At 42.2% G+C, this 26,504-nt stretch overlaps 1 protein-coding gene across 1 annotated transcript in view; it reads right to left on the reverse strand.

Annotated features, from left to right (window-relative positions):
- The window catches only part of LOC139924351 (protein kinase C-binding protein NELL1-like), a 234,798-nt gene that overhangs the window by 21,229 nt on the left and 187,065 nt on the right, over positions 1-26,504 (reverse strand). Inside the window, exons 15-16 of the mRNA XM_078283149.1 lie at positions 20,914-21,009; positions 5,526-5,666 (exon numbers count right to left, since the gene is read on the reverse strand). Of these exons, the coding sequence (XP_078139275.1) occupies positions 5,526-5,666; positions 20,914-21,009 (237 nt within the window). The remainder of the gene's footprint in view (positions 1-5,525; positions 5,667-20,913; positions 21,010-26,504) is intronic.

Below are 26,504 nucleotides of genomic sequence, written 5' to 3' on the forward strand. Positions count from 1 at the left end.
AAAACACAACAATAAACAACAAAACACAATGCAAAGCAATTCAAGTCAACATAACAAAATGCAACAAAATGCAACGCAACACAACAAAGCAACACAACAAAGCGACACAGCAAAACACAACAGAGTACAACACAATGCAATGAAACAAACAAAAAAAACAAACGTCTTTCCGCTCTCCACAGTGAAACATTCACACCAGGATCACACTCCGGTCTGAAGCTCTGTATCTGAGCCAGACCGGCTTCTCTTCACACACAGGACAGGAGATATGAGGGACGGCAGGCGGAGGCCGCAGATACAAAATACAATTTCTAGGTGTGAGAAAAAATGATTGTCCGGGATTGTTTGGCCAAGCGTGTGAAGTATATGACATATGGGTTTTGTGTACGAAGCAGATTGTGCGGGCCCTCCCCTGCACGCCCTGAGAGACTATTTTGTGTGTTCGGTGATAAAAGACTCTTGTGGATTCGTGTATCACCCGGCAGGAGGCCCGGGGAGAGGCGCAGCCGGAGCGGCCCGTGTTCTGACCTGGAATTAGGCAACGGAGCGCTCCGTTATTTGCAAAACACGACACATCGTTCAACTGGAAGACACTCGGACGGCGCGCACCTCCGCCAACGCTGAGCAATTCTTCAACTTGCTGCTACACCCAAACACATCATTCTTATCACGTGAATTTTAAGTTAAACTGATTTCTTGACCCTGCAAACGTCCCTTTAGGATCTGGTATCAGGTCTTTGATTTTCCAAGAAAATAGCATGTGAATACAACGCGCTTAAAGCTGCAATAAGCTGCATTTTCTGACCACTAGAGGGTGACAAAAACAGCAACGCATTTGTAAAACTCACAGCACTACGAAGGTCAGCCAAGGACAAACATTGCAAAGCGCCGCGCATAAAGGCTAACAGCTAAGCTAACCGTACCTACAGAGAAGTCTCACCGGTTACCAGTCTCGCTTTGCCAGATCTTTCTCCTGCTGAAGGTCACATGTCCCACAATGACAAGTGAAGAGGCAGGTAGCAAGTTCACTAGTTTAACAAGTTTACAAGTTTACTCGCCCACATCATCGATTCTGCAATTATGAGAACATTTTCAGGAATGGGAGGAGGTGAAGAAAAAAACATTGGAAAGCTCCTGGATGGAGCGGGAGGAGCTTCGTTCAGGAGCAGAATTTGACACCAAGCTTTAGAAAAGAGGAGAAAACAGCAACACAGCTGCTGCTGTGTGGATATTGGTTTATATCATTATGTCTCAATTAAATCTCCACATAGCACACGTTAGTTTCAAGATTGATTATAAGGTCTGAAATCGCTTATTGCAGGTTTACGCAGCCGACTTGGGCCGATCTGCCCATCAAATTTCATGGAAATCCATTCGTAGGCTTCTGAGATTTCCTGCTGAGAGACAAACAAACTAACTTCCAGGGGCGAAAACATCACCTCCTCAACGGAGGCAATTATGAGCACAATTACAGACAGACATATTCACAGAGTGGCAGACAGGCGCACAAAGACACTTTGTTTCTGTCTTTGTACTCTCCTCAAAATGTTATCCTCCTTTGTCTCCTTAATACTTTCCCCAAGAGCTTTCCGCCTTTTCCCACACGGTTGTTGCAAAGTCTTGGCTAAATTGCAGCTGTTGATGTGGTTAACTGACTGCTGCTGCTGCTCTCGGCTTTGAGCTGGCTTCACCCTCTCATTACAAAAATGCTACTTTCTGTTTGGTTGACTCATGAGAGGCTGTTGGAGGATATTGTGGAGGGGAAGAAATCCTGTTAAATTGTCATTCGTACTTATTTCCCCTGCTGGCTCCCAGCCTAATACTGCACAGTGGGGGGAGAAAAGGTGGCAGATACACTGTCACAGCTACATACATTTATCTGGCGGATGAGAAAACACACACAGACACACACACACACGTATAATGACACCCACTTCCCTATATTTATACTGTAGAGCCATGTCATTAACAGCATCTCTTAATGACTTGCAAATATGAGTCCTAAGTACTTTCACTAATCATTGTATAAATCATATTTTGTGGCATGAATATCTCTGTTCAAAGCCCCCAATCAAAGAACACAAACAAATATGTTAATGTCTAATTAGAGCTGTGAGTGATGGGAGCAGCGTTTGTGTTTCTGAGCTGCCTGCTTCAGGCTTGAGAGAAGGCCAAAGGCAGGAGAGTTATCTTCTTTAATTATGTTCATCCAAATACAGACAAGTATAATGCACATAGTGCATGTCATAGATACATGTGTACGCAAATAGGACAAACACATACAACATAAATACAGAAGTTATTTTCCATGTCGGTTGTCAATAATCCTCAAAGGAAAAATTCACCCCTCGATCTCATCAGTCTGTGATTCCAGAGTTATTTTGTGATGAAGTGTTGTCATTTACTTTCTTGGTGAACCCACTTTCCCTCAACCTGCCTCGTCTACTTCTATCAAATTTCCTACGTTTCCCAGAATGCCTTTCAACAACCCAACGACAACGTCTCGCATTCAGCTGGTGGAGAGAGCGATAGCCTTGTAAAAACACAAGAGCGAGAGTTTTTCCAGTTGAGAAAAAGTGAGTTGTGCCACTTACTCAAAACACAACCTGTCTCTCTGCTGCATTGCATTCTGGTCTCTCTCCTGCTCCCCTGGGTGGAGAAATTGGTCTCTCTCCTCTTCTACAATGGATTTCTCCCTGTATGATTGTTGAACGTCTCTTGGTGCAAAATGGCGGCTCTAGAAAGAAGCCCTCGCTCATTGATTCTGAGGGACGATCACTGAAACATTTTCTGATATCAAACTCCATTGTAGCTGCTGGAAACATCTGGAGGTGACGTCACCTCGTCTACGATTGGCCGGTTATCCACCAAGAAGAAGAAAAACGCACCAAACTAAATGGACCCAGGAATGTAAGATAGCTGTTAAAGTGTTTTAGTTTGGATTTTTCCTTTAAAAACCTAGTACCTAGTAGTAGGTTTGGTAATATTACAAGTATATTATCTATTATCTCTATCTATTAACAAGACTAGACATAGATGACAGTTGAGTCAGCAATATTCTCATCATACAATGAATCCATTATGTACAAGCGGTTATACAGTTGTATTTGACGGTTCAGGTTCTGCTCCTCATGTCAATCCAAGCAGCACAATAAAGACTCAAACCCCCCCCATAATATACATGCATAAAGAGGTTTATTAATAGAAGACGCTCATTTACAGTATGTTTTGCTATAGAAGCTGCGTTGGCCTTGCTGTACTCGCTAGGTGACTCAGAATCAAAGGAGTTACATCACTAATTGGGGGAAGAGCATGTGTGTTTCTGTCAGAGCGAGGAGGGAGAACAGCGGTGAGACCTCTGCTGCACATGTGACAGCCTCGGTCTCGACGGTGTTCCGGAGCGCCATCATTTACTCTGTGTGACACAATGCTGCCACGGAGCGCAGGCTGAGATGTGGGGTCTATCTATCACTCTCTCCAAGAATTGAGTTTGAGTGAAACCGCTATCTGGGGAAATGTGCTGAAATCATCCCCTCCCCTCAAAATAAATGGATCAAAACTGACTGCTGATGCTGCATTTTGATTTAAAGGTTAAGTGAAAGCGAGAGCATTTCACTCGGCAATGCGGTCTTGTTCATCGCATCCGTTACAACGTAACGCTGGTGCACAGGCAAAAATAAAAGTGGTGCGTTGGATTTGTTGAGGAATACTTGGCTGTGTGTTGTGACCTGCTGCTCCCGTACAGGCAGAATACATCAGCTCCAGAAAACATCAGAAAATATCGGTGACAGGACAGAAAATTTTGAATTTGATATGCTATCACCGAACTTGTGTCCTGTCAGGAGATTCAAAATTATTTTAATTATACCTTTATTTAAATACTATAATTTTTTCAGAATTATTTTTTCTCTCTTATGCTGTTATTACCCCCATTTTCCCTGAGCAACACAATCACAAAGTCTAAACTCAGACGATTTGCGGACGGTCAACAAGCTTCTTGGCTGAGAAAAGTTGAAATTGAAATTTTTTATTGACAATATCAAAAATATATGACATATATACATAAATAATATATGCACAGCCTCACCAGGAGGCATCATATCTTTGTACAATATTTGTCAAAAGGATAAAACACAATAAAGCCTAAGAGCTTATTTCCATTGTGGTCCTTTGGGTGTAGGTGTATGTTTAACTGTTAGTGATTGAATGAGTATGTGAGCACAGTAAGCATAAATTAATGAATGTGTGTATGTGTGTGTGTGTGTGTGTGTGTGTGTGTGTCAGCGCGTATGTGCATGCCCGCGTGCAGGGGGAGGGTGGCGGGGGGCAGTAGAGAGAAGGCAGCAGTACAATATGATGTACAATGCTTATGGTTTAACTTTACATGGATCAACATGCATCAGCCGTCAACAGCCAATCAGATTAATGTTCTCCTTTGTTTCCCTACCAATGTGATTTTGCTTCATGAACTATAGTTCCACCTGGCGAGTGCAAAAAGGACGAAAAGTTGATTCCAGCCATTTATTTGAAAAGACGACAGGAATAAAAATCTCAAAAACGATACTTGGAGACCAGTTGCATCAGTTATTAGGGTCGATGGTAAACTCTGAAGACATTTTATTTAAGTTTCTTTTTGATTAATGCTGTCTACTACTATCTATAGATAGATAGATGTCATATTGTGGAAGTTAATACCAAAGCAGTGACAAATGCATTGTTTGCCGGTTCAAAACTTTATATGTCGCTGCAGACTGCTACATAGATGCAGTCGGAGCCTCTGGCCCCGCCCACAATCAGTCAGAATAGAGCGACCCATCAGCCAAGCGGCTCACAGTCTGAACGCAGAGTAAGTCCATACACATGGAGCGGAGGTTAAGGTGGTTAATAATTGATCACATGATTAGGTCTCTTACTGCGCTTTCTGCTCCTTGCGTAATCGACATGCCTGTGGTTTGTCACATCACAGGAAACTCTCTCTCTCTCTACCTTTAACTCTCTCTCTCTCTGCTCTCCTCTCTCTGTCTCTGTCGGCGGGCTAACAGATGGAGAGGGCACGCCACACCAACATCTGATGGCATCTGACGTTTGTTCCTCATAAATACCTCATTAAGGGCGCGTGGGTTTCACAGAGTGTGGTTAGATCTGGAGCTGCTGAAGGTGAAGAGACCGCTGATTAGGATCCTTGTAATGCAACCGGATGGCATGTTAGAGCCACACACACACACACACACACACACACACACACACACACATCACGCTGTATGCTTATGTCCACATAGCACTTGAATTTCAAAGAGGATGAATGAGACAAAGAATTACAATGAAGGCATTATGTAGGAAACTGCAGATAAGAGAGGTTTAGCAAATTGAAGAGGGAGCCGGGGAGCGATGGAAATTGCCGGCTCGTGATTGGACAGAGAGAGAGAGACAAAGATCTGCGGGAGTCAGACATTCGGCGTACGGGGGCTGAAGACCTCGTGTTTTGAAGCGGCGATAAGGACGCATTCAATTCAATGTATGCTCACCAATGCAGGAGCTCCCATCGAGCAGGTAGGAGCCATTGTCATGGAAACCACTTCTGCATTCACAGTGGTACCAGCCGGGCAGGTTGACACAGCGAGAGTGATTGTGGCACTCGATCAGGCCCTCTGCACACTCGTCGATATCTGAGGACACACACACACACACACACACACATACACACACACACACACAGAGCAGCTAACATCAGTCCAAATTATTTTCATCTCATATTTGTCATTTGATTTCTTCCTCCGTCTCTTTGATCTGCGGCAGGTGGAGGTCGGTGCAGCGGAGGAGGGTCAGCTCCTGCCCACATCAGGCAGGAGGAGCGGCCCGTCTGCCACAGCGGGCATCAAAAACCTCCTTTTATAAATAAAAAATTTGGCAACAGAGATGTTTCCCACACGCGCTTCTCTTCTCTATGTCTCTCCCTCGCTCGCTCTGCTGTTTCTCCCCGGCGCGCCTCGTCTCCGGCGTGCGGCGTGCGTAACACACACGCACAGCCTGCAGGCATTAGGTCCTCGCTCCTTCTTGGAGAGTAAATCTCTCTCATCCATTATGTATGTTGTGAGCTCTGCTCCTCATCTGCGGCTCTCTTCCCTCCTGGCTGTAAGACTCGACCTGCACACACACCCTGATACTTAAAGCGCGACCTGTGCAAACACTTTCCATCACCTAAATGCAAAAACCGCAGCCTGGTTTTTTTCGCTGCAGGAGCAAACGGGGCCAGCTAGCGAGGAACTGCTAACCGTCGCGTCTGCGAACGTCTCATGTTGCTTTATCTCCAACACATCAACTTTTCAGGAACAGCCGTGTTTTTGAGCTTGACCGCCAGGCAGTTTTTAATATGTCCAAGATTTTCTGAAGTGGTTTCATCAGCACAGACGGTTGTAGAATTTCATCAATTCGTAGAGGAACCATGCAATCCTTCAACTGAAGGGTTAGGGTTATTATTATGAGGTTTTAAGATGACAACAGCATAGTTAATAGGGATGGGACAATCTGCTTGTCTCACGATACGATTTGATACGTGGTAGAGGGTTCAGGATTCAATACAACCACGATACGATGTGATCAATAAAAGTTCAGTGACAACAAAGTCTGACTGTGCAGAATTCTGTTTATTTCTGAGACACAAATCTTTCTAGAAATGCCTTGCTAGAATGTAAACAACAATTTAAAAATGTCATTACAAAGTACAAGTAATATAACTTCGATAGAGAGCAAGCTGTCTCATTTATGATTACTACAGCAGAATAAAATGTAGCTAATATTGCGATTCATTTTTTCTGCCCCACAATATATATTGTCACATTTTTGTATTGTGATATATTGAATTTCGATATATTGTCCCATCCCTAATAGTTTTTCTATCTCCAGAATGTAGTTTCCAACAACCTAACAGACCTTTTGATCTTATACTGTGAATTTTTGTGTTGCCCCACACACTGTAGCCCGGCTGTGAGAGTCACAGTTGATACCTTTGGCCCAGTCTTAACCCAAACACACACACACACATACGTATATCGAGAGAGAGAGAGAGAGAGAGAGAGAGCGTTTAGCAGTGTGTTGTGGTTGAGCCTGGCCGGTGCGGTGCAGGTAATCAGAGGTGACAGCAGCCGGGAGGCTCGGCCCCTGTCAGCCTCTCAGGTCAGAGATCCGGTCAGAGCGGCTCCGGAAGATTCCCTCCCTGACATCACACTCAAACATACACAGATTAGAGCTGACTGGTGGCTGGGAGTTGCTAACCCTTCCACAAAAAGAGCAGGGGTGCGCGCGTGCGTGTGTGTGTGTGTGTGTGTGTGTGTGTGTGTGTGTGTCTGTGTCCTGACAGTATGTCCACGTGTGTGTGTTGATGCTCCTGTACACCCAGACAACAGAGGGTTCCTCCAGTGTGTTTGTGTTTTATTTATTTATCAAATGCACAGTATCACAGAAATTCTTAGGACAAGGCAAGCAACAACTACGTAGTAGGCATAAAAAAAAAATAAAAAAAAAAAATCTAATATTAAATTGTTGTTGTTAAAAAGTCACAAATAAGGGCAAGAATAGCAAAAATATACATAGTAGTAGAACATTAACAGCAGTTCCAGAGCCAATAAAGATGGGCAATCTGGACAGTAAGAATAAGAGTAATAAATATTATGAATATAAAGTGTAGGAGTGCCGATGGATATGTACAATAATTTATAGTGTTGTACATTTAATATACATAGGGTTCTTGGGTTAACGTAAGATGAATCTTCCCATAAGGAAAAAGATTTACAGGAATCTAACCAGATATGTATATGTTCTGCCTTTATAATAATAATAATAAACTTTATTTATATAGCACTTTTCAAATACAAAGTGCTTCACAATGTAGAGAAAAAGAATACTAATACTAATAAAATAAATAAATAAACAAATAAAACATGAGGTTTTTTATGAAGGTGTTGTGAGTTTGCTTGTATAGCAACAAAAAAAACTATTTGCTGATCTTGATTATGTCTCATCATTTTGTCTGATAATCAAACCTGAAAGACAAACAAACATAAAGAGGCTGCGGCTCCTAGTTGTTTGTGCGAGTCTTCAGAATGTGGATTTGGTCCGATAACCTCATCATCACACACTGTGGGGTCTTATCCTCCTCTAGCTTAGCTGAAACTCACTCCCATCCCTCTAAGAAGGCTGTTCAACTCTACAATCCCCTCTATTAGCTCCTTTCCATTTGCCTTGGGGAACGGCAGCGGCATTCATATTAATACACAGATAGAGCGACTGCGAGAGAAGTCTATTTTTCAGGAGGGTTCACAGAGTTAAGGCAGACGGGAGAACCGCGAGGACGGCAGCTTAATAAAGACGACATAAATGAACACCTGCACTCGCAATGGAATCGTGTTATCTTTGTATAATTTATTCATTTTCATATCATATTCATAAACCTAATTTCATGATTGCAAAGCTGTTGGAGTCGTGTGCGAACGGCGAGTTGAAGATGTTAGAGAGTTGGTGAGCGTCTCTATTTAACCCTGACAGAGCGGAGCAGCCATCAGTCACTGTGGAAAGACAGACAAGGCTAACAGCTGCCGGCGGCACTAAAATATGACATGAGCGCACCCGGCCACATATCACTTTATACAACTTAGAGTTTGACTAATGAACCTACAGTATACGGCTGTTGCAAATCTTGCTGTCGGTGTAAATATTCAAATTAGCTGTTAGTCACAGTTGCAGTTAAATAATGCACAGTAGATGGTGGTACAAATTAGCATGACAGAAGCGCCTGGGTATGATCGGGTTCTTACAGAGGTGCTGAGGCGTGATGGAGCAAAGTCATCGCACCTGAGGGATTTACAGTGTAACAGAGAGTTCAAGCAGTGACTTGACTCATTCATTCATTCCATTGGTTGGTTGGTTAGTTAGTTAGTTAGTTACTTAGTTAGTTAGTTAGTTAGTTGGTTGGTTAGTTGGTTAGTTAGTGTTAAAGGTCCCATATTCTCCACTTCCCAGTGTTTTATTTTGTGTCTTGAGGTCCATTCAAAGCTGTGTGTGTGGTGTCATGTACCAAAAACACTCTCAATCCATTTCTCCACGTTCATTTTCCAGCATCTCTCTGAGCCTTACCAAGAACAGGCTGTTTCTGTCGCCGTGTCTTTAAGGCTCATTAATATTAACGACCCCTCTGTTCCGATTGGCTAACCGTTTCAAGAGTGAAACGTGAGACGCCGCGGCCCGGCGGCTACAGGTAGGGAAAACTCTCCGGTAATAAACAATGACAACCGCTCAACCGCTTTGAAAAAAACACTTTGTTAGTCTATTATTTCTTACAAAAATGATAATGAGCGAACCTTTGTGACGTCACAAAGTTACAGAAGTCCAAACGGCTCGTTTAGAGGCTCGCTTTTCTAATATGGATTGTGTGGATTTAGTTGGAAGGGGAGTCCTGTTTACACTATATGGGACCTTTAAAGTTTACCTATGGGTTGGCTTAGGCAATGGTAAAGGAAATGTGACATTATATTTTTGAAGAAATATAACAATAGGCATCTGCACACTCAAAATCTGTGCAAAAATAATTTATTGATTATTGAATAAATGATTTTTGCACAGATCTTTGAGTGTGCAGATGCCTTTTGATGCCTTTTTCAATCTCTATAATTCTCTGGCTCCAGCACCTCAACCAGGCCTCATACCAGGTGAGCGGTGTCTTTTCTTCAAAATCTAGACAAAAAAAATATATATATTCACTTGAAAAGCTCATCTGTGTGTGTGTGTGTTTCCTCTCTCACTAAATTACCTGCAATATTAAAATAAAAAAATCACAAAAATTTGCAAGTTTTGAAGATTTGGGCGTAGGGAAATTGTAGATTGATTATGTATTAATTTCTGTTTATTTTCTTCTTTATTATTAAGAACAAAAGCAGTAATGGCCACTGTGAACATCTTTAATTTGTACAGTACATAAACAACAGGCGACAGGCAGGCCATAATAATAACAATAATTATAATAATAATCCTGCCCTGCTCTGTCCATAATCTATGAAAAGTGACTAATTCCACGATGGTTTCCACAGTTTATGAATCCGCTGTGCCAGAGTGTTTCCAGTTTAATTGGGAGGAACTTTGAGGGGCAGCAATTTCTCTTTCATCTTCTGAAGGGAAATACTCATTTTCCTGTCTTTGAAAAGTCAGATTTCAACATTAATTTCATTGCCTCCGCCGCTCGTCTCTCAGGATCTCCTGTTTGACTACTTCAATTACATGAAACGGCAACACGTCACCTGGATACTATACATACTGTATCATACATGTTTCCATCCAGTGTTGGCATGCATTCTCATTGAAATCTCTCCACCTGTATTCCACTCCTTTTTCATCACGTTTCATCATTCTCTGTACTAAACTCATCAGAGCTCACAGACCTTTAAGCAATTACCTCACTACTCCACTCAGCGCCTACGCATACGCTCATCTAATGCGTACGGTTTTGTTTTTCATTAACTTCAATAAACTCATTACTTTCCACATTAATAGCCTTATGGCAAAAATATCCTCTCTGCATCGTGGTGTTATAATGAGCAGGAAGAGCTAAGAAAAGAGGGAAAACTGTCACTGACATCACTGACATTTTGAATACACTACAACCTCTGCTGAGTTTATCCAATGGGTTTTGAAAAGGTTTCATAAGCCTAAGGTCGATAAAACAGCGTGTATAAAGCGTGTAAACGTTCAATTGCAGTAAAAAAATACATGAAAATCACCAAAATTGGAGTTGTGAGGTTTTCTTTTGCATCTGTGGCATATTGGTATGTATTGAATAAAGCATACAACACATTATAATACATTAGTGTTGTCTGTGACTATCTGCTGCATAAACTGTACAGATGCAGCTATAGAGAAGTCCCACTGTTTACTGCATGCGTTACATGGAAGTTTTCCATGTCGACTAACACTGAAACTGCAGCACCAACTGTAAGAACAGAAATATCAGATTCCACCGGGACACAGGATCTCTTTTTATGGAGAGCACATGTTATTTAAAACCCCATCCATCACTGCTCTGCAAAGGCCTATTTATTTAGACATAATAAAAGCTCATTTCAGGCGCACACAGTCAATAATGCCCATAGCTCAATAGTTTCATAAAGCTATTTCTCAGCTGGTATACGTGTGTATGTATCTATATGTGTGTGTGTGTGTGTGTGTGTGTGTGTGTACTCCCCTCTCTTTCTCAGTGTCAGTGAAGTGGACAGGTGACCTTCCTCTTGTATTAGCTACAATGTGCTAGCACACACACACACACACACACGCACACATATATACGTGCTCCATCAATCACTGTTACAGCCAGCAGAGGGAAAGCAGCCAGACACCATTCCACATTTCCCTCCGTTTCCTTCCATTATAATGCAAACGAGAGCACTTAGTACTTTCTGCAGGGCTTCACTTCTGCCCCGCATACGGATTTCCCCACTGGGAATATGTGAAGACTTTATGACAGGCCGGGATGTGAGGAGTTCAGAGTTTTAGCTCGGCGAGGAAATGGGAATTAATCCATATACGTAGTTAAAAAATAATCCCTGCGCTCTCTGTGGAGTCCCGTGGCCTGCTGAGAGCTTTACATAATTACACTTATCTCAGTCCTACTAACCTACTGAAATGACATCACAGGGAATGTCACAGGGAACATTTATCATGTCTGTCCGTGTCATCCGGAGAAACACAACAAGCGGCACGGGGGTTTGTGTTTGCTGGTAGCTGATAGTCAGTAAATGTACATAAGAAATGGAAAGGCTGCTGGATCAGAGGGTTCGGCTGTCAGGCTGCTGCAGACCACAGGGCCTCCGCCTCCTGTAGGCCAGAGACAAGCTCTACTGAATCAACCACTGAATGAGTTCTTGTATTGCAATTTGTATTGTCCTGTACTCCAGCTGATGTCTACACTCGTCTTCATTTACCTCCTGTAATTGCTCTTGACAAAATATCTGCTTGCTAAAGTTACTTTTTATTGGCATGATGCCTCAGAGTAGGAAGGAGGGGAGATGAGTGTGTGTGTGTGTGTGTGTGTGTGTGGGTATGACTTAAGTCACTTTCAGGGACACACACCAGACTTAAGACTAGGGCTGAACAATTAATCAAAATTTTATCGAAATCGCAATATGGCCTACTGCAATTTTCAAATCGCAGGAGGCGCAATATTTGTTAAAGGCGAAATGTGTGTCAAAATACCATTTTAAATTAAATATTGTCGTGCTGCAGAGATGTCCTGGCCTACACTTCATATTCTACAGACTTAAGAAAACATCTTTGTTTGGTACAGATCCCCGCAAAAATCACACCATAATCATTTTAATACGTTTTTCAATGAAAATGAGAATAATTATGTAAAAATGATCATTCCCTCTAATATCGCAAATCATATCGCAATTGCAATATCAGTCAAAATAATCTCAATTAGATATTTTTTCAAAACCGTTCAGCCCTACTTAAGACCAGTTGATTGGGGGTGGCTTGTGCAATTGGGGACAAAAGCCGTGTCCCCAATTGGTAAAGCTGATTGTTGGGTCAGTGGTTAAGGTTAGGTTAGGTTTAGAAGTAGTGGTTATGGTTAGGGTTAGGGTAAGTCTCCAGGAAATGAATGTAAGTCTATGTAAATACCCCAAAAGTGACTTAAGTAAGACTGTGTGTGTGTGTGTGTGTGTGTGTGTGTGTATGGCGTGTACGTGTGCACATATCTTTTCATGTGTCCAATGCAGCCTGTTGTGTAAGTCATGAGTATTTCCTTTCTCAGCCCATTGATTAACAAATATCAAAACATTTAATTTTTTTGATATCAGCTAGCTGTCATTGGTTGTATTATTGATTGCCATGTGTAGCCTATTTCTGGTGATGAGTAATAGGATGCAATTGGCCAGTTTTAGGCTTTGACATAATATATGTTTCACTCACTTGTTCATTTTTATTTATTTAACCTTTATTTAACCAGGTCGGTCCCGTTGAGATACAAAGACCTCTTTTTCAAGGGAAGCCTGGCCAAAATGATTTGCCTGTTGAAGGTCCTCGACCAAAACGTTGCCAGATAATAAATGTATTTAATATGCAAGTATAGACTGTGTTCAGGAGTTTTTTACTTCTCAGAGACAAGCCGCTTTTAAAAGTAGAAAACCACAAGTTCACGTTGTACTAAATATACTACAGCACCTAATACAAGCACATATTCCTTTGTAATAGGCGTGACCAGTTCCAATTATTGTCCAGCAAACTGACATTACACAGGAGACCGAGAAAATCTGAACACTGACACCGAAGGCAACTCATCCTGCCAACCGTGGGACTCGGTGTTAAACATTCAACCTGCTGCAGTTTCTTTCAGGTGCAAAATGCAGGAGAAATGAAATCCATAAAGGAGTAAATTTGCCGCACACTAAATAACTCATAGACCGACTTGTCTGAAGTTCCTTATTTTTAATAATTTCAAGTGAAAAAAGCATAGGAGCGAACAACGCTTTTCGACACGTTGGTGGGGTCACATGACCTCCACAGAAACTATATCTCACCTGTGGTGAATCATGAGGTGGAGCGAACCTTTAACCTGCATTTAACTGACAGGATTTAGATAGGAAGTTCATTGTCAGGTCAGACGTTTTTGTTTTTTCCAGGTAGAATATTGATCCATTGGAGTATAACTCTTAAGAAATAAATCACAAAGATCCAACAGTGAGTCTGTGCTGCTGGATGAACTCACAGGAAACTGTGAGCAACGGATCAACGTGGGAGAAGATGAAAGATCAGTGCTCTTCTCTTTTCCCATCCGCTTTATATTTAGATACTTTTAACCTCTTCTTGAGCTATGATATACGACACAGAGGGCAGAAGTCAGTGGGACAGTGATGTGTTTCATTGCATAAGAGGGAACGGCAGCAGAGACAAATAGAGATGCAAATAGAGACAGAGATAGACATAAAGATGGAGACACAGAAAGAGATGGAGACAGAAACAGAAACATAGACACAGACGGACATATAGACAGAGATCGAGACAGAAGAAACGTAGGTATATTGTAATAGTAATTATAATATTGTAATGTAATTGTCTAATAAATTGTCTATTGTTTTAGTGATTGATCAGAACAATTTGTTGTTACAGTTGTCACATTGCTATCCAGATCTGTTTTTATGGTCATTTCTTATTTTGGCTTTGGCATTAAGTGCTTTTGTACTGTATTTCACGCCAATAAAAAACCTTTGAATTGAACTGAGACGCGGAGACAGAAATAGAGCCAGACACAGACAGAGAGAAAATAGAGGCAGAGACAGACAGAGAGACTAATAGGTAGGAGAGGTGGGAGAGACAGAGCTACACTTTCTCCTGCATTGCACTAATATTCAGGTCAGAGATATTTACTCCCATTTGTCAAATTTAAAACTACACGTACTCATTTTGTACTCGTCTTAGCATGTCATCGTCTCAGACAGGAGAACCACTGGCAATGTAAAAAATAAAAATAAAATGCATGACCAACACTGTTTAAGAATGGAGAAATTATGCAATTATAAATCGGTTGATTGATAATTGACTGCCTGATTTAATTTGATGACATATCTATTGTATATGTAGGCCTATTGTTCATTATTACTGTTGTGTGGTCATGGTTTGGTTAGAGTCATTTGAGTCTGTTATTTCATGCCAATAAAGCACATTTGACTTGAATTGGATAGACAGACAGACAGACAGACAGGATTGACAGACAGACATGATTGATAGAGACAGACAGAAATAGACACAGAGACAGAGACTGAGGCTTCCATCGGCCCGCACAGAGAGAGGACACAACATTATGAGCTCCTGAAAACGTTCAAACTTTCTGATGGAGAGGTGAAGCAGAGTGCAGAAATAATTTAGATATACCTGAACGTGTAAAGAATCAAAAAGAAGCCAAAAAAGCTAAAAGAAGAAAAAAGCAACATCAGTGAGCAAAATCTGAGCACCAAGAAGTCAGAGCGAACCTCCTGGAGAAGTAGGCTAACCTAGGGTGGAAATCTGTGCTGGTAAGTTCAAAAAACACAAAAAATAGGATAAACTGAATGTCTGAAAGGAGCAGAAGATATTTTATGAATGAAAATAGACTGGAGTAGACTTTGAATAATTTACATCATTACAATATACTTTGAAGTTGCTAGCAAATTAAGCTAGTAGCATTTGACAGTTGAAGCTTCCTCAACTGCCTTCAACTGCCAAATGCTGGAGTGCAGAGAAACAGAAGATCCAGCTGGCTGCAGAAGTGAAGAGGCCAAAAGAAAACACAGAGAAAGGTGATGTCAACCAACTCTGAACAACTACTACAAAACAGAAGACGGTGTAAAGAAAAGGAACAACCTTATACTCTACACCTCTGATGCTAGACTGTGGAGAAATGCTGTGTGCAGGAACTATGACCATATACTTAGAGAAGGTGTTGGCAGAGGATGCAGCCTGACAGTTTGTCAAGATGAGAACTCAGACACTGAACTCAGCCTCAGACTACAGAAACTGACCTGGAAAACCCCCAGTCATCCCAATGTTATACCCGGCTTTCTCTGTTTTATCTTTAGGGCCCGAGCACCGACCGGTGCGAAGCCCTATTGTATTTCAAGGAATTATTATTATTATTATTATTATTATTATTATTATTATTATTATTATTATTATTCTCTCCAGTGAATCGCATTTTTGAGGGGCTAAAGGTACTCGAAAGCTCACCAAACTTTGCACATGCCTCACAAGTGCTGAAAAATTTAATATTTTATGGGTCTCGCACATGGGTGTGGCAAAATGGCTCAATAGCGCCCCCTACAAAATTTCAACTAAATACCCCTCGCCGTACGTTTCACCTACATGTACCAAATTTTGTAGGCACATGTATCATGTCCAGACTTAAAAAAAACGTCAATGGGTGCCATGACCTAAACCGAACAGGAAGTCAGCCATTTTGAATTTATTGTGGCATTTTTGGCCATTTACAGGGGTCATACTTTAACGAACTCCTCCTAGGAGGTTAATCGGATCCACCTCAAACTTGGTCAGCGTATATAACAGACCTTGACGATTAATAGTTAATATAAGCTTTTCGTCCAACGGCGTGGGTGTGGCGCCGCGTCGAATTTCCATGTTTCGCCACGAAACAGGAAGTGCTATGTAACTCGACTGTACATGGTCAAATCTGCCCCAAACTTCACATGTTTGATAAGTGTCATGGCCTCAAGACATCAACATGCCAATATTCAGTTATAGTCATAGCGCCACCTACTGGCAACACAGGAAGTGGTATGTAACTCCACTGTACATGGTCACATCTGCCCCAAACTTCACATGTTTGATAAGTGTCCCGGCTTGAACACATCTACAAGCCAATTTTCACATCTGATCATAGCGCCACCGACTGGCAAAACAGGAAGTGGTTTGTAACTCAGCTGTACATGGTCAAATCTGCCCCAAACTTCACACGTTTGATGAGAGTCCTGGCCTGAACACATCTATAGGTCAATTTTCAATCATAGTCATAGCGCCACCTACTGGCAACACAGGAAGTAGTTTGTAACTCGACTGTACGTGGTCAAATCTGCCCCAAACTTCACATGTTTGATGAGACTCCCGGCCTGAGCACATCTACAGGCCAATATTCAGTTATGGTCATAGCGCCACCTACTGGCAATACAGGAAGTGGTTTGTAACTCAGCTGTACGTGGTCAAATCTGCCCCAAACTTCACACGTTTCATCAGAGTCCCGGCCTGAACACATCTACACGCCAATTTTGACTCATAGATGTAGCGCCACCTACTGCCAAAAGGAAATGAAATGTTTTAGACTGAAAATTCATAGCTGCGTCGACCGGTCAGTGTCCAGTAACGCCGCCGCGGCTGCGGCACACCCCGACGTGCGCAAAGTGCGAGGGCCCGATCATCGCTGCTTGCAGCTTTAATTGTTTTTGTAATCCTTTGATGATGAGGATGATGGAACGCCTCCAACTGGCCAAACTGGAGATAGGCTAAAAATACCATGAAATAAGCTTGATAGGTCTGGAAACAAGATAAAATCACTTGACAGCGTGTCATTTTTTGCAGTGTGGTTCTTCTCATGGACTCTAATGGCAAACACATTGACACCCAGCGTCTGTTCCCCCGTCACCCGCTCAGACACAGGCTGCAGCAACACAGTCCAGGCCCTGGACCAATTAGGGAAGGGCAGGGGAACATTTGTATGTGGTACATATTTGACATGGTCATCTCTCGCCCCAATTGTGTTGTTTATGTTATTGTCAATAAACTGTCAGAGAGGAAACTTTGGCTTTGTCATTTAACTCTTACACTGTTCATTACTTGGCTAATGAGTGGATTTTTGGCAGGCTGGACGGCAGAGGACTGGACAGTTGGAGAATTTGGACATTGTTTACAAACTATCTATCGACTTATCTATTTGTTTACATCTACCTTATTGAATGACCAGCCTAATGAAATGGTAGTCATTGTTTTCAGTTATTTATTTCAATGGATCTGTGATAGTGACAAGCTTAAATTGAAACATTTTCTCATGTCATAATTGTCAATAATAATAGTAAAAGTAGAAGAAAGAGAACCATTTGGTTTATTTCCAGTGGATCCGATTCTATATGGAAAGGGAATAGAGAGAGAAAGAGAAACCTAGAAGGGCATTCTATGCAATTAAAAGTCCAATTTGATATATCAATTCAGAACTTTGCTCAAGTGTTCAAATCTACTGAACTGATTGCACTATATGGTCGTGAGGTTTGGGGACTAAAACAAGACAACAATTCGGGAGAAACGTCCAACTGACACCCTGCATGTAGAGTTCTGCAGGACTTGGGGCACAAAGAAATGCAAAGAAAACCCTACATATCCACTAATAAGCAATATTGAAAAATGAGCCATCAAATTTTACAATCATTTTAAAAAAGTAACTAACTAACTAGCCCAGGTTACTTCAGCCAGCTGGTACTGGAGTGTCATTCAATATGGTAGAGTCTACTTTGGCAATATAATTTTAAACATTCATGACAATAAAGCTTGGTGAATTGAATTGAATTGACAGACAGAAATAGAGGAAGAGACAGAGATAGACATAGAGACAGAGAGAGAGAGAGAGAGTGTGAGAGAGAGTGTGAGAGAGAGAGAGAGAAAGAGAGAGAGAGAGAGAGAGTGTGTATGTGTGAGAGAGAGAGAGACAGGGAGAGAGAGAGAGAGAGAGAGAGAGTGTGTGTGAGAGAGAGAGAGAGAGAGAGAGAGAGAGAGAGAGAGAGAGAGAGAGAGAGAATACTGCAGTCAAGACAACACATCTCCAGCAGCCTCAGGCAGCAGCCAGAGGGCCACAGGGAGGAGCCTCATTAGAGAGATGATGTGTTAGTCCATATTCTGCTTTCTGAGAGAAATAAAGAGTGGGAGTCAGTCACGGAGAGAGAGAGAGAGAGAGAGAGGGGGGGGGGGGGGCACCGCTCTACACTGCACCACCTCTGTTCCTCGCTCCAGCACCCTCACCCTCACCCTTTCTAAAGTGGTTCAAAGAGAAGCGATATGATCATTTTACAAATGTGCTGCAGTCGTTTTTCAAACCTCTCCTGTATTTTGTTAGTCATCAGAATTCAATTTACAGCTTCCATCAGCAAACATAAAGTCTGAGCTGAGTTGCAGCAGTGAAACATTTCTTCTTTTGTCGACTATAAAAATCATTTTCTGACAACGGCATCGAAAAATTAGCTTTGCGCATTAATTAATTGACAGGTATTTGATGTCTCGCCTCTCTGCTGCTGGTTCTGAGGCTAATTAGTGTTTGGTTGATTGCCAGCTTTCCCACAGTGATGTGATGTGCTGTGAGATCCAGTGATGGCTCTGAACACTTCACACATTCAGACCTGAGAGTATGTCTGATTTATTTATTTTTGGTTTTGTGGTCATGGAGAAGTTAAAAGAGTTGAGAAAGCTAAAGTCAAACAGTGTAGAATTCAAGTGCACATCGATATTTAACTATAACATTTTTTAAACAATTAAAAATTTGAGGGATGTGAACCATTTTCAAATCATGATTACTTTGCTGGCCCTTTTACACAAGGCAATTGGAATTTTTCCCTTTGCATATTCCTCCTCGATGCACACGTACACACACACACACACACCTTTGAACATCTGCAATTTCTCAGAGAGATCAGAGCGCAGGTTGTCTACAGTTCAGAGTTTGCACACACACACACACACACACACTCAGGGCTTCAGCAGCTTCAGCAGCACTTTCAGCAGCATTTGAAATTTAGATCAAAAACTCCAAGCAACTCAACCAAGTTCCAGCTCAACTTTGCTCAAAAGTTAAATGGTTGTTATTTGAAAACATTTGGCCATTACCGATAAGAGAAAATACATGAAATGGAAAGAGTGACTGTGGCAGTCACAATGTAATGTTTTCATTTTTGAAACGGGACGGAAAAAAAATGATAAATGATCTCTTAATACACTTTTTTGTCTGCTGTTGTGTTTTAACGATGCCAAAGCAGCTACTGCAGTGAGTCTGCAGTGAGTTTGCATGGAGGTAAACACATTCCTCACACCATTATTTTTTAATAAATTCCCAATTCTGCAGGGGAAGTGGTGAGATTTGAACTGTCCCAGGTCCTGAATATCTGTTTCTGACCCTACTAATGTCATATACGTTATGAGACATTATGAATTTATGATACCGCTGTGCTCTGATTGGTTGTTGTATTGGTATATTGAATTGTGACTGACGACACCGATCTAACTGAATGTGACTGAGCTGTGTCTGACGTCTTTTCTTGCTGAAACGTGTTTGTGTGTCGTAGTGTGTGTGTGTGTGTGTGTGTGTGTCCCAGTACAGGAGTGAAATATGAGCAGTGTATCCAATCATTTCCCCCCACAATTTTGGACGTGCCACCTCACTGGCTTTCGAGTTGTTGAAAAGTGTCAAAGTCAAATTGGAAAGTGGTATTTGTGTAATTTTTGTTACACTTATGCATCTGGTCCCTAGTGACTAGTGCATTCTGGGGAGTGTTACTATAGAAACCAAGGACTGATAATGAAGATAGAACATGTATTCCCATGGGAATACAGTGCAGTACTGTGCAGCTGTGCTTCCTCCGGGAGAACATGCTTTACATGTTAACACAACCTATTAGGGCTCTCTTGGGAATGACTGCAGTACATGCAGCCTAAATGGTCATGGCTACATGTGGTGTAATTTATTACATCGCTTCTGTGCATGAGTGTGTGTGTGTGTGTGTGTGTATCCTGGTATCTAAAGCAAAAACATGATGTGAATGTGGGTGAACCTGTGCATCCAAGCTGGTTGATCACTTCTCTAAATGTAGACTGGAGAGACAGCAGCTTTAATAACAGAGGAGAGGAGAAGAGAGGAGAGGAGGGGAGAGGAGAGGAGAGGAGTGGAGAGGAGAGGAGAGGAGAGGAGAGGAGAGGAGAGGAGAGGAGAGGAGAGGAGAGGAGAGGAGGAGACAAAAGGAGAGAGGAATGAGCTGTCCTTTTCTACTGCTCTCCTGGGATCCTCAGTCTCTGCTGAGCCCAATTTAAACACAGGGCTTTAGAGAGGGAGAGCGAGAGAAAGTGTGTGTATAAGTGTGTGTGTGTGTGTGTGAGAGAGAGAGAGAGAGAGAGAGAGAGAGAGAGAGAGAGAGAGAGAGAGAGAGAGAGAGAGAGGAAGGGCAACTGGTCAGCCCCCACACCAAACTAATGACCATTACTCTGATGTCACTTTTGACACTCAATAAAAATAAGTGCGGCTTTGGCTGAGTTTTAATTGGGAAGTGGAAATGCTAGCATAGCTGGACAAAGAGGTGTGTGTGTCTGTGTGTGTGTGTGTGTGTGTGTGAGAGGGGAGGGGTCTTCAGGTCTTACCAGTCTCGCAGCGGCGTCCTGTAAACCCTGAGGGACACACACACGTGTTGGGAGACACACACGTCCCTCCACTCCGGCATCCCTCCTCACAGAACGCTAGAGAGAGAGAGAGAGGAGGAGAAGGAACAAGAGAAAGAGAGGGAGAAAGAGGAGAAGGAGAAGGAATTAGAGAACGTTTCATTCATTCAGCTTCTCTGCATGTACTGAATGTTACAGCAGCAGAGCAACAAAGCCTAGGAATTTGTACTGTAAAAGGTTTTGTGAAGGCATCACAAGGTGCAAAGAGGTTCCCCAGATTATTTTAAAAACAGAGTAACGCAACGCTGGGAGGAAACACTGCTGCTTTTTAGTCATTCAGGTTGGGCCATCAGAAGCCTTTTGCATGGTGTGTATGTGTGTGTGTGTGTGTGTGTGTGTGTGTGTGTGTATTCAGGATGAGGATTGCCACAGAGCGCCTGATACAATATTATGACAATATTTGACATGATAATATTGTGCCTCTTAAAGGGGCACTTCACCAAAAACACATTTCTGTTTTATTCCACACATAAATCTCACACACACACACGCACACACACACACATCCCCCAAACTGTAATCCGTCTTTCACAAATTCATCCTGGTTTATTGAAAGTTTATGACTTTGAAAATGTGTCTTCTTAGTGCTGTCATGCAGAGGACATGCAGTTCTAAATATGGCACAGTTACATGATGGAAATGAAAAGACAGCGTGGGTTAAGGCCGCACAGAGGGACACTGCTGATGCTGTTGTCCTTGGCACGGCGAATAAAGCTTTTTCAAATCGCAACAAAGCATGCCAGTCAAATATCTAATGAACTAAAGACACACTAAAGCCTCTCTTGGAGAATCACTCACACTGACGGCCGGGGCGAAAAGGGATTCCAATAAACTGTGGATGAAATGTCCCTTTAATGATCTGCTGTAGCCTAAGAACCTCGGACACAGATTGGCCTGATGGGGGCGCTATCATTTAAGGTCAAAACTCTGAAAAAAAAACCTGCTACTGCTACAGCACCAGTCCAATTTAGATGAAACTTGGAGGGATGATGCGTCTTGTTACTGATTGGCCCAAGGGGCGCCTGCATCACTCCTGGGGGACGTGATTGAAACTTTTAACGCTGTTCGTGTGTGTGTGTGTGTGTGTATGTGTGTGTGTGTGTGTGTGTGAGCATGTCTGTACAGGTCCTGCCCTTTGCTGATAGCAGGCTGGCGGTGCAAATTAGTGTGATTTGTCCTGTGTGCGTACAGGGTGTGATGCGTCAACACGACAAACAGGAAAGGGGCGGGAACGGAGCTGGCAGAGAGTACTGCACTCTGCTAAACAAAAGAAAGAGTGTGTGAGTGTGAGGAAGAGAGAGAGAGAGAGAGAGAGCGAGAGAGAGAGAGAGAGATAGTTAAGAGTCAGTGCTTAAAGCGAAGAGGATTAAACCAAAAAGAGGGCAGATTTAATTGAGCAAGTTCATTAAAGAGAAATTACTTTGAGTATTTCTAAGCTTAATTAATGACATGATTTGAAAGATGAGCCTTAATGGGCTGAGAAATCTATTTATAGTCGCATACATATCAGGATGTGTGTGTGTGTTAAAATGTGCATGAATGTGAATGTGTGTGTGTGTGCTTCTGTCTCCCTTTGGCTTATGAATCCAAAGAGGCATCATTTGTTGGTGTAAATTATCACCCTGGTGTTTGAAAAAAACACATGCTAAATATACAAACCAATACATAAGTGCAATAAATAACAGCAGAGTCCCATGCCAGAAGCTATTAGAGCTATTAATTTGACTGGTTCCACTATTTAAGAAGTTCTATCAGGCCCTCATTAGGAGCCTGATTGCCTCTGTACTAATAAACCTCACACTTAAAAATTAATTACACTTATATTGACTCAATCTATCTCCAGCTCTAATTATCATTTCACCACCATCAGCATAATGCACTGTCTGCCTGTCGAACTAATGACTTCCAGGGGGGGGGGGGGGGACTGTGGGGAGTGTGCTGTATATGCATGTGTGTGTGTGTGTGTGTGTGTGTGTGTGTGTGTGTGTGTGTGCTTGGATTGAACCCATAAAGGTTTTTGAAAACTGAAATGATACTTATATCTGGATAAATTTGAAAACGCGTCTTTATTTCTCCGTTTTGGCCTTCCATCCACCCTGAGCCGATGCTTTTTCAACCATCGAAAACGGAGCTTTCCGAAAACGCTCTCCCAAGTGGATGAATTTGAAAGCGCCGGTCTGGTGTTGTAGTGCGGACGAGAAAAACGGGGCTTTTCGAAAACGCTGACGTGCGATTGTCATGTGATCTCAGGGGCATCGCTGTCATGTGATCCATCCAGGCAGAATCAGCTGTTTCAACGCCCAAGGAACGCTGGTTGTGGCTGCAGAGCCGCTCCAATTTAGACACTTTTTCATGTTTTGATTTAGGCATTAGACTTAACTTGCTAACGGATTTCGTTCTTCACAATAGCTCTGTAAACAACAACCTTTTAAAATGGCGGTGCCAGAAATGGTGTAAAGCGGCCAGCCCAAGTGACCTGCACATGCCCATGAAGAAATTCTGCTTTTCAAAAACGTGTGGACAGAAAACTTTCAATAGGAAAATGGTGTTTTATCCGGATTACTGGTGGACAAAGCCTAAAACTCTCCATTGAAACCAAGGATAATCATAGTAATTATACAAATAATAATAATGCAGCTGCGACTGTCACTACTTTGCTACTACCAAATAAAACATATTCATGCATTCTTGTGTGTAATCCAATCAGTCGTTGATTTCAGTTAAGGTTAAAGGAAAAAAAAAACCTTGATGAAGTGTTGTAATTAGATTTTTTGGTGAACCCACTTTCCCTTAACCAGCCTCGTTTGCTTCTACTGCAGTTAGTGATTTCCTACAGTTCCCAGAATGCCTTTCAACGGCCCCCAGAGAGTGGGGCTCTCTGTGCTGTGTAGGTGGAGAGAGTGACAGCGATAGTTAGAGTGTAGTGAGTTTTTCCAGTTGATAAAAAGTGAGAGTAGAGAGAGAAAACAATGCTGTGTGTATTTCACGACTGACAACAGATCCGCAAAGACGCAAGCTGTGGCTGCAATGCATTCTGGTCTACTGAGGCTGCTGTCGGTGGAGAAATCTGTATCTTGCATCCGGTGTTATTCACGTCCTTTTTTCATTTCTCCTCTCCGTCTCCATCTCCCTCCACTCCCCCCCATCACCAGGATACCCCCCGGCCGCCGAGAGTAGCAGGAGGAGCTGGGACCCCACCACACACACACACACTCACACACACACACACACACACACACACTAGTACCCCCCACCGCTGCGGTCCCTGTGACCTCCAGCTAAACTATCTCACTGCTTAACTGAGCCTGTTGCTGACTCGTGACTTCTGCAGACATGCTTATATCCACAGATTTGCTATTTGAGTTTCCATTATGGGTCTAGATTGCTTTCCAGTGGGTGGTAAGAAAGGAAATCATTCCACTCTGCCGTGGTTAACAGCCACGTTCACGGTTGTTGGGTGTCCAAGGATCCATCTCAGAATTAAAAGCGGGAATATCAAAAGAGAAAGCCAATGGAGATGCCATAAATTCAAGTAGGTATGAAAAAAAGCATTGTAATTCCATGCTAGAATAGAATCGAGTTAATAATTAGCGTCCCACAAAGTATAGCACAGCTTTGTGATCTGCTGCATTAAGAAATTGTTAGCCTCTTGATAATGATCTCATCTCTAACTGGAAGTACAAATCTCATTAGGAGTTTAAGAAAGCCAAGCCTGACTGATAGGTTGCGTGGCAACAGATGCTGATGTCAGGAGGAGGGCAGAGGGCGTATTACCGAGCGCCCCTGAACACACCGTCAGTCCCGATGACGCAACAACAGAGCCATATGGACATTAAGCTCTCCGCTCCTCTCCGTCTCTCTCACCCACAAACCCCAAATCTCATCAATCTCTCATTCTCTTTCTCTTAAAAGTCTTCCCCCTCTCGTGCTGCAGCACGCTGTATATCTGCCCGGCAAAAGACAGAAGCCCGCAGTCGACCTGCAGGGAAGAGCTGAGCCGGGCAGAAACTCACCAGAGGAAGAATTAACAGCAACACCATTTACACAAACAAACGGCTCACTTCATTATGCATAAGCGTGGAAGCAGTTCACCCTTGACTGTACTCTCTGTTAGGCATTTACTGAACATAACAACCACACTTACAGGACAATAAGGAGTCAGATCAGCCGGTCAGCGTGGATTAAAGCTGCATTAAGAAGCACAAAACGACCGTAATATATCTGCAGCGGTTGAAAGGACTGTTGATCAATACAGTGACTCAACAGTTACTTGGCCAGCTGCTGAGATTTCTGGCCTTTAAAACTCACTTTCCGGCCTGGACTTTCTGTTTTCTGTTCTGGAACCCCAGAGGTTAGACCAAGTCAACTTTCCTCGAGTCCCAAGTCAGTCTCAAGTCTTGAGGCACAAGTCTCAAGTCAAGTCCCAAGATTTAGATTACCAAGTCAAGTCCCACTCAAGTCTAAATGTAGAACAAGAAGTCAAGTCAGAACAAATCAAGAGTCCAGTATCAATTTAATATCTTAAAGAAAACTAAATATCTATGACTTTTCAATGCAATATGGTTTTAATAGGATGAAAACTTGGTAAGAGCATCATGAGTTTGATTTCTATAATCAGTTTCAACTTCAATAAATTCAATCATTCCATACAAATTCAGAAAACAGAATTTAAATTCAGAAAACAGAATTTAAATTCAGTCGTCTGCTGGAACAAATCTCATCACTTTCAATCTAAGTCATTTACACAAACACAAGATCTCAAGTCAAGACTTTAGAAACCTTTTCAAGTCATCAGAGTACAAGTCAGAGTCAAGTCCCAAGTCACCAGAACCCAAGTCAAGTCAAGTCTCAAGTCTTCTCTTCATGCATCAAGTCAAGTCTCAAGATCAAGTCCAAGTCATGTGACTCGAGTCCCCACCTCTGTGAAACCCTGTTTTGCCATATTTGAGGTATAAATGTACCAATACAGATAAGACAAAATGAAAAATTTCAGTTCAGCTCAGGACATTTATTTCAGGTTTGCATACCAGTCTTCTCCATGCAATGTTAGTCTTTGGGCAAAGTAACAGTCCGCCAAGTGAGTTTTTCTAGACAGACATAACGCTTGGTGCTCCTGTGGATTCAGAACAATTAGTGAAGTCCTTCGGTTTGTAGGTTCACTGGGAACAGGAACCAAATCTGTAGAAGACTGAGGTTCTGTGAAGCTGTGGACACTAAAACCACTAAACCCAGTAAGGAGGACAGAGACTAAAAGCTTAGAGCCAATGTGTTTCCACCATAAGGTCTTAATTAGAGATGGGAAGTAAGATTATTTCAAGATTATATATTATTACAAAGATTATCTTTACTGGAGTTTTTCTTTCACTTAGGACGTTTTACTTTTACTCGCTACATTTCAAAAGAAAAATGTCTACTTTCTACTCACTACATTTTCAAAACAGACTTCATACTCTCGGGAAATCATCAAATTGATTTTTTTTTTTCCCCCACATCAGACAGCTTTCAACATGATT

Source organism: Centroberyx gerrardi, chromosome 1 (assembly GCF_048128805.1).
Source record: "Centroberyx gerrardi isolate f3 chromosome 1, fCenGer3.hap1.cur.20231027, whole genome shotgun sequence".
NCBI classification, from domain to species: domain Eukaryota; kingdom Metazoa; phylum Chordata; class Actinopteri; order Beryciformes; family Berycidae; genus Centroberyx; species Centroberyx gerrardi.